The sequence below is a fragment of the Chiloscyllium punctatum genome, chromosome 15, assembly GCF_047496795.1.
Source record: "Chiloscyllium punctatum isolate Juve2018m chromosome 15, sChiPun1.3, whole genome shotgun sequence".
Taxonomy (NCBI): domain Eukaryota; kingdom Metazoa; phylum Chordata; class Chondrichthyes; order Orectolobiformes; family Hemiscylliidae; genus Chiloscyllium; species Chiloscyllium punctatum.
This window is the reverse complement of record NC_092753.1, coordinates 42,332,396-42,346,890: the sequence shown is the minus strand read 5'-3', so window position 1 is coordinate 42,346,890 and position 14,495 is coordinate 42,332,396. Positions and strand designations below refer to the sequence as shown.

The following is a 14,495-nucleotide window of genomic DNA, read 5'->3' as shown; positions in this document are numbered from 1 at the left end:
GATGTTGAAGGAACAGCACTCCGAAAGCTAGTGCTTCCAAATAAATCTGTTGGACTATAACCTGGTGTTGTGTGATTTTTAACTTTGTCCACCCCAGTCCAACACTGGCACCTCCAAATCATAAAACCACAACAACTGCAGAGTGCCTTGATGAAAGATGGCTGCGCTCTATTCTGCACTCCCCCACACTCCCGCGCCGTGCCGAATGACGTCCTTCCGAACGAGCAATTACATTCATTTCAGTTCCGGAGGATTTGGCGCCAGATTTTGCTGTGAATCAATAGTGGGCCGGAGCGGGAGAGAATGGGTCCGGACAGGGAGGCTGGAAGTGAGCCCGAACAGCAAGGTAATGAATGGGGTGCAGCGTGGACAGGCGGAGGATACGAGCTGGGGAGGTTGGGGTTTGATTGCAGGTCATCAGGTTGAACAGAAACAGTGTATGTACACGGTGTACTTGCTGCTTATTACTGATCCATTTAGTTTATAGGAACTGATGAGCGCATTGCAGAGATGACAGGGTTTGTATTCCGGTTTGCAGCTACTCAGGCAGGGATTACAGATACAGCTGATGTACAAAAGCCAGGCACGTCTCTGGTATTACTGCCAGCACTCTGTTCTGTTTCCTTGTGTTGCATATCCAGGTGGTGCAGATCGAGGGCTGGGCCCTGACTCCTGGATATACAGCCAGTGTGGTAGGAAATACCTGCACTTTATCCTGTTTTCAAAAAATAAAATCTTTGATTCACTTCTTGGGATGGTGTTTTTGAACTGGACTGCACATTTGCTAACACCGTACATTAACAGGAATTTTGAGTTAGCACATGATTTAATAGCTTCGCTGGAGGTTTGCAATGCAATGACAGTTGTGTTGCTGATGGTGAAACTCCTGGCATCACAGCTGAACTGTGAAATGACATTATTTCATATTTAAGAATACTTGTGTTTGTCTACACCATTTTTAAAAGGAGCCCATCAAAGAGATGCTTAAAAATCTATTCCATATATCTGATGAACTTATGCAAGTATTTTCCAATTGTACATTTAAATGATTATTTATTAGGAAACCTGCATCCAGGGATTTTCCTATAATCCTGGACTGACAACATGGTGGTGAAGTTCAGAGTAACCACGTTCCTAGGTGGAAATGTCAAATACTAGGGGGCATAGGTTTAAGGTGAGAGGGGGGGAAAGTTCAAAGGAGATGTGTGAGGCAAGTATTTTTTACACAGAGCATGGTAGGTATTTGGAGTGCATTGTCAGGAGAGATGGTAGAAGCAGATATTGTATCAAAGTTTCAGAAACATTTAGATGGACATGGGAACATGCAAGGGATAGAGGGATATGGACCACATGCAGGGAGACAAGATGTGTTTAGATTGGCATCGTGTTGGTGCAGACACAACTGGGCTGTTCCTGTGCTGTACTGTTCTAATTTAAATAAGTTGTCAGTCTTGGTAAAATTAGCTATTTTATTAGGTTAGATTCCCTACAGCGTAAAAACAGGCCCTTCGGCCCAACAAGTCCACACCAACCCTCCGAAAAGCAACCCACCCTGACCCATTCCCCTACATTCACCCCTGACAATTTAACATGGCTAATTCACCTGACCTGCACATTTTTGGATTGTGGGAGGAAACCGGAGCACCTAGAGGAAACCCACGCAGATACAGGGAGAATGTGCAAACTCCACACAGTCGGTTGCCTGAGGGGGGAATTGAACTCAGGTCTCTGGCGCTGTGAGGCAGCAGTGCTAACCACTGAGCCACCATGCTCTCCCAGATTGATTCTGATTGATTTCAGTGATGAGAGGTGACCTGATTCAGTAGTAAAGTACGGTACTGCACACTTTAACTCTGTGCTAGACTTTGAGTTCCTCAGTATAGACTGCAAATACTCCTCCATTAATAACCAGCTCTCTGTTTCTAAGGACAATATTATTTTATCAGGCCTCAATATAATGAGTGACTGACAAGTCTGATTCTTTGTCATCAGTTCTTTTGCATGTTGCTGAAGTTTTACACCTTGCTCTCATCAGGAAAAATGCAAGAATACCAAATTTCAAACTGTCACAAAAATTTATACTCTCAGAGAAAAAGGTGCTGAATGTTGGCAAGCCAACTGTAGCCAAGGCATTGCCCTGAGTAAAGCAATGTGGAACATCAGGCTGCCCAAGCTTAAGGTGAAAATAGCATAAGGGATATGCAGTGGGGCCCAGGTCTCTGGCACAGAGCCTGTCCCTGTTACATAGAAGGGAAAGAGGGAAAGAAAGAGAGTGCAAGTCATTGGGACTCAACAGTTAGAGGGTCAGATGAAAAGTTTGTTGGGAACGAATGAGACTCACGGTTGGTGTGTTGCCTCCCAGGTGCCAGGGTCCGTGATATCTCGAATCGTATCTTTGGCAGAGGGTGATCAGCCTCAAATCGTGGTCCATGTAGGAACCAATGACATAGGTTGAAAGAGGGATAGGGGTGTAAGGCAGGATTTCAGGGAGCTAGGGTGGAAGCTGAGAGCTAGAACAAACAGAGTTGTTATCTCTGGTTTGTTACCCATGCCACGTGATAGCAAGGCAAGGAATAGGGAGAGATATCAGCTGAACATGTGGCTGCAAGGATGGTGCAGGATGGAGGGTTTCAAGTACTTGGATAATTGGGGCTCATTCTGGGGAAGGTGGGACCTGTACAAACAGGACGGTCTTCACTTGAACCAGAGGGGTGGGAAATTTGCTGGTGCTATTCGGGTGAGTTTAACTAGCTCAGCAGGGGGATGGGAATCTGAGGTGTAGTTACAGTGCACAGGAGGATGAAAATACGGAGGACAGGGACAGGATTTCAGGGTCACAGGAATGTGCTGGCAGATAGCAAACTGGTTTGAAGTGTGTCGACTTCAATGCCAAAAGTATCCGAAATAAGGTAGGTGAGCTTGCAGCATGGATAGGTACCTGGGACTTTGATGTTGTGGCCATTTCAGAGACGTGGATAGAGCAGGGTGAGGAATGGATGTCGCAGGTTCCAGCGTTTAGATCTTTCATTAAGATCAGGCAAGGCGGTAAAAGGGGGGAGGTGTGGCCTTGTTAGTCAAGATAGTGTAACGGTGGCTGAAAGAATTTTTGACAAGGACTCATCTATTGAGATAATGTGGACTGAGGTTAGAAACAGGAGAGGAGAAGTCACACTGCTTGGAGTTTTTTATAGGCCTCCGCAGAGTTCCAGGGAGGTGGAAGAGAGGATTGGCAAAATTATTCTGGGTAGGAGTGAAAGGAACAGGGTGGAAATGCTATAACTCTAGTACGTCGGATGGATCAGTTTTTGTCCAATGTGTGCAGGAGGGTTTCCTGACACAGTATGTCGAACGGCCGACAAGAGGGGAGGCCACACTGGATCTGGTACTTGGTAATGACCAGGCCAGATCTTTGATTCAGTTGTAGGTGAGCACTTTGGAGAGAGTGACCATAATTCAATTACGTTTAGTTTAGCGATGGAAAGGGATAGGTACATGCCACAGGTCAAGAGTTGTCGATGGGGCAAGGGCAATTATAATTTGATTAGGCAAGAATTAGGATGCATAGAATGGGGTAGCAAAATGCAGGGGATGCAGACAATGGAAATGTGGAGCTGGTTTAAGGAACAGATATTGCGTGTCCTTAATAGGTATGTCCCTGTCAGGCAGGGAGGAAGTGATAAGGCAAGGGAACCATGGTTTACTACAGAAATCGCATCTCTTGTTAAGCAAAAGAAGGAGGCTTATGTGTTGATGAGGCAAGATGGTTCAGATGAGGCGATGGGGAGTTAGAGATCAGCTAGGAAGGATTTAAAGAAAGAGTTAAGAAGAGCAAAGAGAGGACATGAGCAGTCTTTAGGGTTCTCCTTTATTGGATTTGCTAAAGATTTCTATAGGTATGTGAAGAATAAAAGGATGACTATGGTAGGAATAGGGCCAGCCAAAGACAGAAGTGGGAAGTTGAATGTGGACCCTGTGGAGATCGGAGAGGTGCTAAATGAACATTTCTCATCAGTTTTCACTTAGGAAAAGGAGAATATTGTAGAGGAGAAGAATGAGATATTAGACTAGAAAGGTTTGAGGTTAGTTACGAACAAGTGTTATCAATTCTAGAAGGAGCAAAAGTGGACAAGTCCCCTGGGCCAGATGGGATTTATCCGAGGATTCTCTGGGAAGCTAGGGAGGAGATAGCAGAGCCTCTGGCTTTGATGTTTGCACCATCATTGTCTACAGGTTTAGTACCAGAGGACTGGAGGATTGCAAATGTGCCCTTGTTCAAGAAGGGCAGTAGAGATGACCCAGGTACTTATAGAGCAGTGAGCCTTACTTCTGTTGAAGGAAAGGTTTTGGAAAGGATTATAAGAGATAAGATGTATAATCATCTAGCAAGCAATAATTTGATTTCAGATAGTCAACATGGTTTCGTCAAGGGCAGGTCGTGCCTCACAAACTTTATTGAATTACTTTGAAGAAGGTGACCAAGCATGTAGATGAATGTAGATTGAAGTGCTATACATGGACTTCAGTAAAGCCTCTGATAATGTTCCACATGGTAGGCTGTTGGAGAAAATGCAGAGGCATGGGATTAAGGGTGATTTAGCAGTTTGGATTAGAAACTGGCTTTCTTAAAGGAGGCATCGAGTGGTGGTTGATGGAAAATATTCAGCCGAGAGTCCGGTTACTAGTGGTGTGCCACAAAGATCTGTTTTGGGACCACTGCTGTTTGTCATTTTTATAAAAGACTTAGACGATTAGTAAATTTGTAGATGACACTCAAGTTGGTGGAGTAGTGGACAGTGTGGAAGAATGTTGCAGGTTGCAGGGGTCTTGGATAAACTGCAGAATTGGGCTGAGAGGTGGCAAATGGAGTTCAATGCAGCTCAATGTGAGGTGATGCACTTTGTGAAGAATAACAGGAAGGCAGAGTACTGGTTCAATGGAAAGATTCTTGGTAGTGTGGATGTGCAAAGGGATCTTGGAGTCTATGTACATAGATCCCTGAATGTTGCCACCCAGGTTGATAGTGCTGTTAAGAAGGCATACGGTATGTTAGGTTTTATTGGTAGAGAGATTGAGCTCCGGAGCCGCAATAACATGCTGCAACTATACAAAACACTAGTGCAAGCTGCATTTGGAATGTTGTGTACAGTTCTGGTCGCCATATTTCAGGAAGGATGTGACAGCATTGGAAAAGGTGCAGAGGAGATTTCCCAGGATGTTGCCTAGTCTGGAGGGAAGGTCTTATGAGGAAAGGCTGAGAAACTTGGGTCTGTTCTCATTGGAAAGAAGAAGGCTAAGAGGGGATTTGATAGAGACATACAAGATGATCAGAGGATTAGATAGGGTAGACAGTGAAAGTCTTTTTCCTAGGATGATGACGTTAGCTTGTACGAGGGGGCATAACTACAAATTGAGGGGCGATAGATTTAAGACAGATGTCAAAGTCAGGTTCTTTACTCAGAGTGGTAAAGGTGTGGAATGCCCTACCTTGCCAATGTAGTTAACTCAGCCACATTAGGGAGATTTAAACAATCCTTGGATAAGCACATGGATGAGGATGGGATAGTGTAGGGGGTGACCTGAGAATAGTTCACAGGTTGGTGCAACATCGAGGGCCGAAGGGTCTGTTCTGCACTGTATTGTTCTATGTTCTAACTTGTTCTCCTCATTTGCAGATTTGGAGTGAATGTTTAAATGTATGCCAGTTCTAGCAACTGAAATTGGTTACTTTGGGAGGTATGAAAGAACAACAGAAAATTCGAGAAACTCAGGTGTGGCAGCATCTGTGGGGAGAGAAGCAGTTAATCTTCTGAGTCCAACAGTCAGTTCTGAAGAAGTATCTTTGGACTCAACCTTACCTCTGTTCCTCTCTCCAAATATGCTGCCAGACCAACTGAGTTTCTCTTGTGTTGCCTGCCTTTATTTCAGATCTCCAGCATCTGCAGTATTTTGCATTTACTTTAGGAAGTTAACGATTATTTTGAATTGTTAGTGGAGCTAATTACTTTCTCAGGATTGTTCAGGAGTGCTGAACAATTGCTGGATCACACTAAACAGTGGACATTGTGGGGTTTGGAAGTTTGTGCTGGTTCAGTTCGACCTATACTTTACCTAATACCAACAACTGAGGAACATGCATTTTTCATTTAATTATCCAAACTCCCTAATGTTAGCACTAAAACTCAAACATGACTTTGCTGTACTGTGATATGTACAATCTCTGATGATGGTATCCTGTTGATGGAAAATGCCATGTGTTCAACCACTGCTGAGGTGATTCATTTCTAACATCTATGACCATCCTCCTTTCTGTTGGGTGTGACCCCAACCAATAGGGAGTTCCAATTTTCCTAGGGCTCCTTGATTCAACACACTGCCAAATGCTGCCTGGATGTTATGGACAGTCATTCTCACCACATCTCTGGAATTCAGCTTCTTCGACCTTTTTTTGGCACAATTTTTGTAATGAGCCAAATGACAGTGATGGAATCCAAACCTACAGGACAGCAGAGCAAATGCAGCTTGATAACATCGTCATTAACGCCTTCTATCTCTTTGCTGATGATTGAAAATAGATTGATTGGTCAATAAACTATAAACCAAAGAATTGCAAAGCTGGAAATCAGAAATCAAGTTAGAAATTCCTGAAAAAACTCAGCAGGTCTGATAGCATCTGCGGAGAGAAAGCAAAGTTAACATTTTGGTTTCAGTGATCTGTATTTATCCACATTATTCTGGTTGTGCCTGGACAATTTTCTAGGTATTGTAACTGTGTTGGAAAAGGTTGGTTAAAAGTGCAGTTAGGTCTGGAGCACATGGCTACAATGACTTGAATGTGGTTAGGGCCTATAGCCTTTGCTGTCGACAACGCTTCGACCCGCCACCTACATCCACCATCGCCTTCCCAGCTACCTGCCACTGAGCCGCTCACACACTCACACTCACCACATACACCCATATTCCTGATGAAGGCTTTATGCCTAAAACGTCAGTTCTGCTCTTCCTCAGATGCTGTCTGACCTGCTGTGCTTTTCCAGCACCACACTTATCAACTCTGATGTCCAGCATCTGCATTCCTCTCTTTCTCCTGTTGACAATGCAGTCAGACATTTCTGGAGATAACATGCAAGAAATTATAATTGCTAAAGATGGTGTCTTTCTCTTACATGTTGTTGGAGTCCTCAAGAGGAGGCTGACATGGATCATTCACTCAGTACTTCTGGTTTTAAAGCGTTATCTTTTCCACTTAAGTGATGAACTTCAAAACATTTTTAAATTCATTCTGAAGTGTTGCTGGCTGGACCAGCATTTATTGACCATCAGAACATCTTTCAAGACTGAATGTGTCATGTCTTTGAATAGATTTGTAGATTGTGGGATTGCTTAGCTTCTGGAGTAGAGTGGTGCTGGAAAAGCACAGCAGTTCAGGCAGCATCCAAGGAGCAGCAAAAGCCCTTCATCAGGAATACAGGTCGTTGAGGGCTTTTGCACGAAATGTCAACTTTCCTGCTCCTCAGATGCTGCCTGAACTGCTGTGCTTTTCCAGCATCACTCTACTCCAGAATCTGGTTTCCAGTCATTGATTTTACCTACCGGCTTGCTTAGCTTGTCTATTTGATGCTACTTCCACTATTTAGCATGCATCTCATCCTGTGTTGTCCTTTTCCCACATTTTATATATGGGTATGCAAGTGGCATACATTTTAACAACTCCCTGTGGAAGTAGAGTTACTCCCCTGGCATTAATCGTAATGCTGGAATGAGTGGTGTACTGGGCAGTGAGATTACAGATTGTGATGGAATTCAATTCTGCAACTGCGCTGGCCAACAGCATCTCAGGAATGCTCAGTTTTGAGCTCCTAACTTTATTCTGAACTTATCTCATTCAACATAATGAGAGTGTCACTCAACATGGAGGGATGAACACTTGTGAAGATGGAACTTTGTCTGTACAAGGACTGAGTGATTGTCATTCTAAAACATACTAACCCCACTGATGTCTCTGCAAGTTAGATTGGTGAGCACAAGCTCAAGTAGGTTTTTCCATCTTATTGATTTTCAGATCTTGGCCAGCTTAGTCTGTAGTCCCTTTTGCTGAAGATCATTGAAGTCCCCCAGTCTCTTGTGCATTCTACCCTGTTAACCTAAGTGCCTGTTCCAAGTAGTATTCAATATTGAGATTTGGAGATGCCGGTGTTGAACTGGGGTGTATAAAGTTAAAAATCACACAACACCAGGTTATAGTCCAACAGGTTTAATTGGAAGCACTAGCTTTCGGAGCGCTACTCCTTCATCAGGTGGTTGCGTCAGAACAATGACCTGATGAAGGAGCGGCCCTCTGAAAACTAGCGCTTCCAATTAAACCTGTTGGACTATAACCTGGTGTTGTGTGATTTTTAACGCAATATTGAGATGTACTTTTACGAAGTGGAGGTTGACACTCCTCTGATAATTAAAACTGAAATACCTAGAGAAGATTGCCTTACCTCTTAATCTGATAAATGATAAGGGGTATAACCTACCTCTCAGCCCCCAAACTATTATAAAGGAATGGTTAAATGAAATGAAATCCTTTCACTCACTTTACACTTAAGTAAGAATTTATTTATTCAACTCTAACAGTAAACAGTTTAACAGTTACTATGAAATGGGACAATTTTGTCTTATGTACTAACTGAACTAAATTCTGCTGGAATGAATGCTGTTCAAATAAGCATCAGTCTCATTTATATAAACCCATTAATAAGAACAATAAATTAAAACCTAGTCTCCAATATTACACAGTCTGTCATCTTCACTTTATCTCCAATAAAGTTGATCTCGCATTACAAAGACCTTTCTTCTGATGATTCTTCTGTGATGATTTTGAGCTGGAAATACTATGGTACCTTTGAGGGGTCTTTTTAGAATTTTACCATTTTCACACACCAACTTCATGACAGTACAAATTCATCAGCTGAGGGTTGGTAGTATGTGCTAACAGCCGGACGTTTCCTTGTCCATGTTTGACCCAGTGCCATAAGACACATGATGTCAAGGATAAATGTCCAAGGCACTCCTTCACCACTGTGTACAGACTATCATCATGCTTTGATCTGTTCTGACGTATCCAGGGATCGTGCTGGAGCTGTTTGGGACATTGCAGTCAGTGAATGATGAAAATAGCAAAACTGTATGTCAGTCTTTGTTTGACAGACTTGAGGTATGCTCTCCTAATTCCGTCACAAGTCTCCAGATGTTAATGTGGAGGACTTTGCAAGGTAGAATGGCCTGTAGTCCGCCTCTGTCAATTCATAGGCGTTGGTAAGTACTGGGTGTCAGTCCAGTTCAGTTCTGTTTCTACTAGTGGTTTGATAAACTGATTGACTAGCTAGACAATTTTCGGGCATGGTTAAGAGTCAATACATTATTAGTCTTAAGGAATATGTAGTCAGAACAGATTTCTTTTCTAAAACCACTTGTAAATTGGACTGATTTTTATGCTAATCTGCAAATTACCATTACTGAGACTAGCTTTTTAATTCAGAGTTTTATTAAATAGTTTATATAGAAAGTAGAACAGTTCAGCGCAGTAGTTAATTTAACTACTTGAATTCTTCATGATTAAATCAACATTTTCAGATGAGACCTGTGTCTGCAGCTCAATGATTGAACGTGCTCTCATTTGAGAGCTAAGCATTCTATAGCTGCTAAATATTGTTATGCTTTAGGTGGGGATCATAAATGCTTTCAGAGAAGTAAGAATACCTCATTTTAACATATAGAGCTATGCAGCAAGATCTTACTACTTTTTGAACTAAACTAACTATGTTCATTGCTATGTACCTTAAAAATAATTAAATAAAACAATGTGGCTTAAAACTATAGTCCACTACATTATTCTTAATGTTACTTAGTTCTGTAGAGGTTACCTTTAAGTATACCACAGTCCCCCAGAGAATTGTTGTGGTTCTGTTCGCCGAGCTGGGAATTTGTCTTGCAAACGTTTCGTCCCCCTGTCTAGGTGACATCCTCAGTGCTTGGGAGCCTCCTGCGTAGCGCTTCTGTGCTGTTTCCTCCGGCATTTATAGTGGCCTGTCTCTGCCGCTTCCGGTTGTCAGTTCGAGCTGTCCGCTGTAGTGGACGGTATATTGGGTCCAGGTCGATGTGTTTGTTGATAGAGTCTGTGGATGAGTGCCATGCCTCTAGGAATTCCCTGGCTGTTCTCTGTTTGGCTTGTCCTATAATGGTAGTGTTGTCCCAGTCGAATTCATGTTGCTTGTCGTCTGTGTGTGTGGCTACTAAGGATAGCTGGTCGTGTCGTTTTGTGGCTAGTTGGTGTTCGTGTATACGGATCGTTAACTGTCTTCCTGTTTGTCCGATGTAGTGTTTTGTGCAGTCCTTGCATGGGATTTTGTACACTACATTAGTTTTGCTCATGTTGGGTATCGGGTCCTTCGTTCTGGTGAGTTGTTGTCTGAGGGTGGCTGTTGGTTTGTGTGCTGTTATGAGTCCTAGTGGTCGCAGTAGTCTGGCTGTCAGTTCAGAAATGCTCCTGATGTATGGTAGTGTGGCTCGTCCTTTGGGTTGCGGCATATCCTCGTTCCGTTGTCTCTCCCTTAGGCATCTGTTGATAAATTTGCGAGAGTATCTGTTCTTGGCGAATACCTTGTATCGGTGTTCCTCTTCCTCTTTTTGTAGTTCTGGTGTGCTGCAGTGTGTTGTGGCCCTTTTGAATAGTGTCCTGATGCAACTTCGTTTGTGTGTGTTGAGGTGGTTGCTTTCATAGTTTAGGACTTGGTCTGTGTGTGTGGCTTTCCTGTAAACCTTTGTGGTGAATTTTCCATTCGGTGTTCTCTGTACCATCACGTCTAGGAATGGGAGTTGGTTGTCCTTTTCTTCCTCTCTAGTGAATCGGATTCCTGTGAGTGTGGCGTTGATGATCTGGTGTGTGTTCTCTATTTCTGTGTTTTTAATTATTACAAAGGTGTCATCCACGTATCTGACCCAGAGTTTGGGTTGAAGTTGTGGTAAGACTGTTTGTTCTAACCTTTGCATTACTGCTTCTGCTATGAGTCCAGAGATCACCACATGAGCAAAACCAATGTAGTGTACAAAATCCCATGCAAGGACTGCACAAAACACTACATCGGACAAACAGGAAGACAGTTAACGATCCGTGTACACGAACACCAACTAGCCACAAAACGACACGACCAGCTATCCTGAGTAGCCACACACACAGACGACAAGCAACATGAATTCGACTGGGACAACACTACCATTATAGGGCAAGCCAAACAGAGAACAGCCAGGGAATTCCTAGAGGCATGGCACTTATCCACAGACTCTATCAACAAACACATCGACCTGGACCCAATATACCGGCCACTACAGTGGACAGCTCGAACTGACAACCGGAAGCGGCAGAGACAGGCCACTATAAATGCCGGAGGAAACAGCACAGAAGCGCTTCACAGGAGGCTCCCAAGCACTGAGGATGTCACCTAGACAGGGGACGAAACGTTTGCAAGACAAATTCCCAGCTCGGCGAACAGAACCACAACAACGAGCACCCGAGCTACAAATCTCCCAAACTTTGAACACCTACGGGCGAGAGACGCTAAGACAAGCCATGAAATGGGAATCCTGTGCCAACCGCTAAGCGCCACATACGAACAACTCCGGTTCCTGCATGAATGCCGAAAGAATCGAATCCTTCCACCATGTGTCAGATACAGACCACCAGTCAACAACCCACAAGCCAGGGACACAGCCAGACAGAACGGATTCAGGATGATCCAGGTAATGATTACAGACGCTCACAACAGACTACACAAATACAGACAAGAAATTGCGCGCCAAAAATCGTTAATTTCAAAAACCACCAATCAGGAATGGACCCGGACCATAGAACAGACAGTCACCATAGGACAGAACAGGACCACACACCGCAAAAAAAGGCACTAAAAGAAAAAATGGCCAAACTAACACACAAAGAAGAGGACACCACAACACACACCTGAGTTAAAAACCTCTCCCACAGACAGCTCACAGACACGGAAAGAACAATACTGGCCAAGGGACTCAACTACAACCACAGGGACGCCAAGACAGCAGACTTCCTAGCAGCACTAGAATGCACACTCAGGAGCAATGGACTGACAGAAGAGACACAACAAACTGTGAGACAAAGTATCGTACCGCTGATAACAAGAAAAAAATAAACACATAACCTCAACACCAAGGAGAGGGAAGCACTAAAATCACTAAGAAACGCTAAGAACATAATTATACTACCAGTAGACAAAGGCAGAATGACGGTCATCCTGGACAAAGCAGAGTACATGCAAAAAGCACAACAATTACTTGCAGATACCAACATCTACCAAAAGAGGGAGTTTGACCCCACCCCACAGCTCACCAATAGGATAAACAACACACTGAGGAATCTACAAAAAAACGGACAGATAACCAGGTCTGACCTACAAAGAATGAAACCTGAAAGCAACAACACCCCCCAGATTCTATGAACTACCCAAAGTGCACAAACCAGACATCCCACTCAGACCCATAGTATCACTACCAGGGACACCATCACACAAACTGGCCAAAGAACTACAGCAGAAACTGAAACACCTGATCAGCGGATCCAGACAATCTATACAATCGACACAGGAATTCTTGGACATCATCAGAAATATACACATAGACAAGGAAGAAACTATGATCTCATTCGATGTAACGGCACTGTTCACCTCCATCGACAAAACCCTAGCCAAAGAAACAATAGCCAACCTGCTGGACAGACATAACAGACAACAGAACGTTGAACCTATCAACAAAGACGGCATACTTAAACTACTGGACTTGTGCCTCTCAACACACTTCACATTCAACAACCAAATATACGAACAAATCAACGGAACACCCATGGGCTCACCGATCTCTGGACTCATAGCAGAAGCAGTAATGCAAAGGTTAGAACAAACAGTCTTACCACAACTTCAACCCAAACTCTGGGTCAGATACGTGGATGACACCTTTGTAATAATTAAAAACACAGAAATAGAGAACACACACCAGATCATCAACGCCACACTCACAGGAATCCGATTCACTAGAGAGGAAGAAAAGGACAACCAACTCCCATTCCTAGACGTGATGGTACAGAGAACACCGAATGGAAAATTCACCACAAAGGTTTACAGGAAAGCCACACACACAGACCAAGTCCTAAACTATGAAAGCAACCACCCCAATACACACAAATGAAGTTGCATCAGGACACTATTCAAAAGAGCCACAACACACTGCAGCACACCAGAACTACAAAAAGAGGAAGAGGAACACCGATACAAGGTATTCGCCAAAAACGGATACCCTCGCAATTTCATCAACAGATGCCTAAGGGAGAGACAACGGAACGAGATATGCCGCAACCCAAAGGACGAGCCACACTACCATACATCAGGAGCATTTCTGAACTGACAGCCAGACTACTGCGACCACTAGGACTCATAACAGCACACAAACCAACAGCCACGCTCAGACAACAACTCACCAGAACGAAGGACCCAATACCCAACATGAGCAAAACTAATGTAGTGTACAAAATCCCATGCAAGGACTGCACAAAACACTACATCGGACAAACAGGAAGACAGTTAACGATCCGTATACACGAACACCAACTAGCCACAAAACGACACGACCAGCTATCCTTAGTAGCCACACACACAGACGACAAGCAACATGAATTCGACTGGGACAACACTACCATTATAGGGCAAGCCAAACAGAGAACAGCCAGGGAATTCCTAGAGGCATGGCACTCATCCACAGACTCTATCAACAAACACATCGACCTGGACCCAATATACCGGCCACTACAGCGGACAGCTGGAACTGACAACCGGAAGCGGCAGAGACAGGCCACTATAAATGCCGGAGGAAACAGCACAGAAGCGCTTCACAGGAGGCTCCCAAGCACTGAGGATGTCACCTAGACAGGGGGACGAAACGTTTGCAAGACAAATTCCCAGCTCGGCGAACAGAACCACAACAACGAGCACCCGAGCTACAAATCTTCTCCCAAACTTTGAACCCTAGAGAATTCTCGGGTCACACTGATATTTTCTATATCTCAATAGTGGATGTGTCAGTTGCTTGTTCTGGTTACATTTCCAGTGCTGCCAAACTAATCTGATTGCTGCTTCCTTTTGTCTCAAGGATCTGTGGGAATCACCAGATTCTTCTTTAAATGTAACAAAGGACTGCAGGTGCTGAAGATCCGAAACAATAACAGAAATTGCTGGAGAAATTCAGCAGCTCTGGCGGCATCTGTGCAGAGAAAACAGAGTTAATGTTTTGAGTCCAGTGACCCTTCTTAATTCTCCTGCTAGCTTTTGTTTACGTAAAGCATTGATGTAGAGTTGCCTGCATTCCACATGCTAAATGATGAAGTTGTATTTTTGCTTTTCTTACGAGACAGATCTAACTAACTCAACATTTCCTTT

At 43.7% G+C, this 14,495-nt stretch overlaps 1 protein-coding gene across 1 annotated transcript in view; it reads left to right on the top strand.

Moving 5' to 3' along the window:
• Window positions 1-246: 246 nt before the first annotated feature.
• pola1 (polymerase (DNA directed), alpha 1) overlaps window positions 247-14,495 on the top strand; it is a 288,061-nt gene continuing 273,812 nt past the window's right edge. The window contains exon 1 of the mRNA XM_072585034.1: window positions 247-346. Coding sequence (XP_072441135.1) covers window positions 304-346 — 43 coding nt within the window. The 5' untranslated portion in view covers window positions 247-303. The remainder of the gene's footprint in view (window positions 347-14,495) is intronic.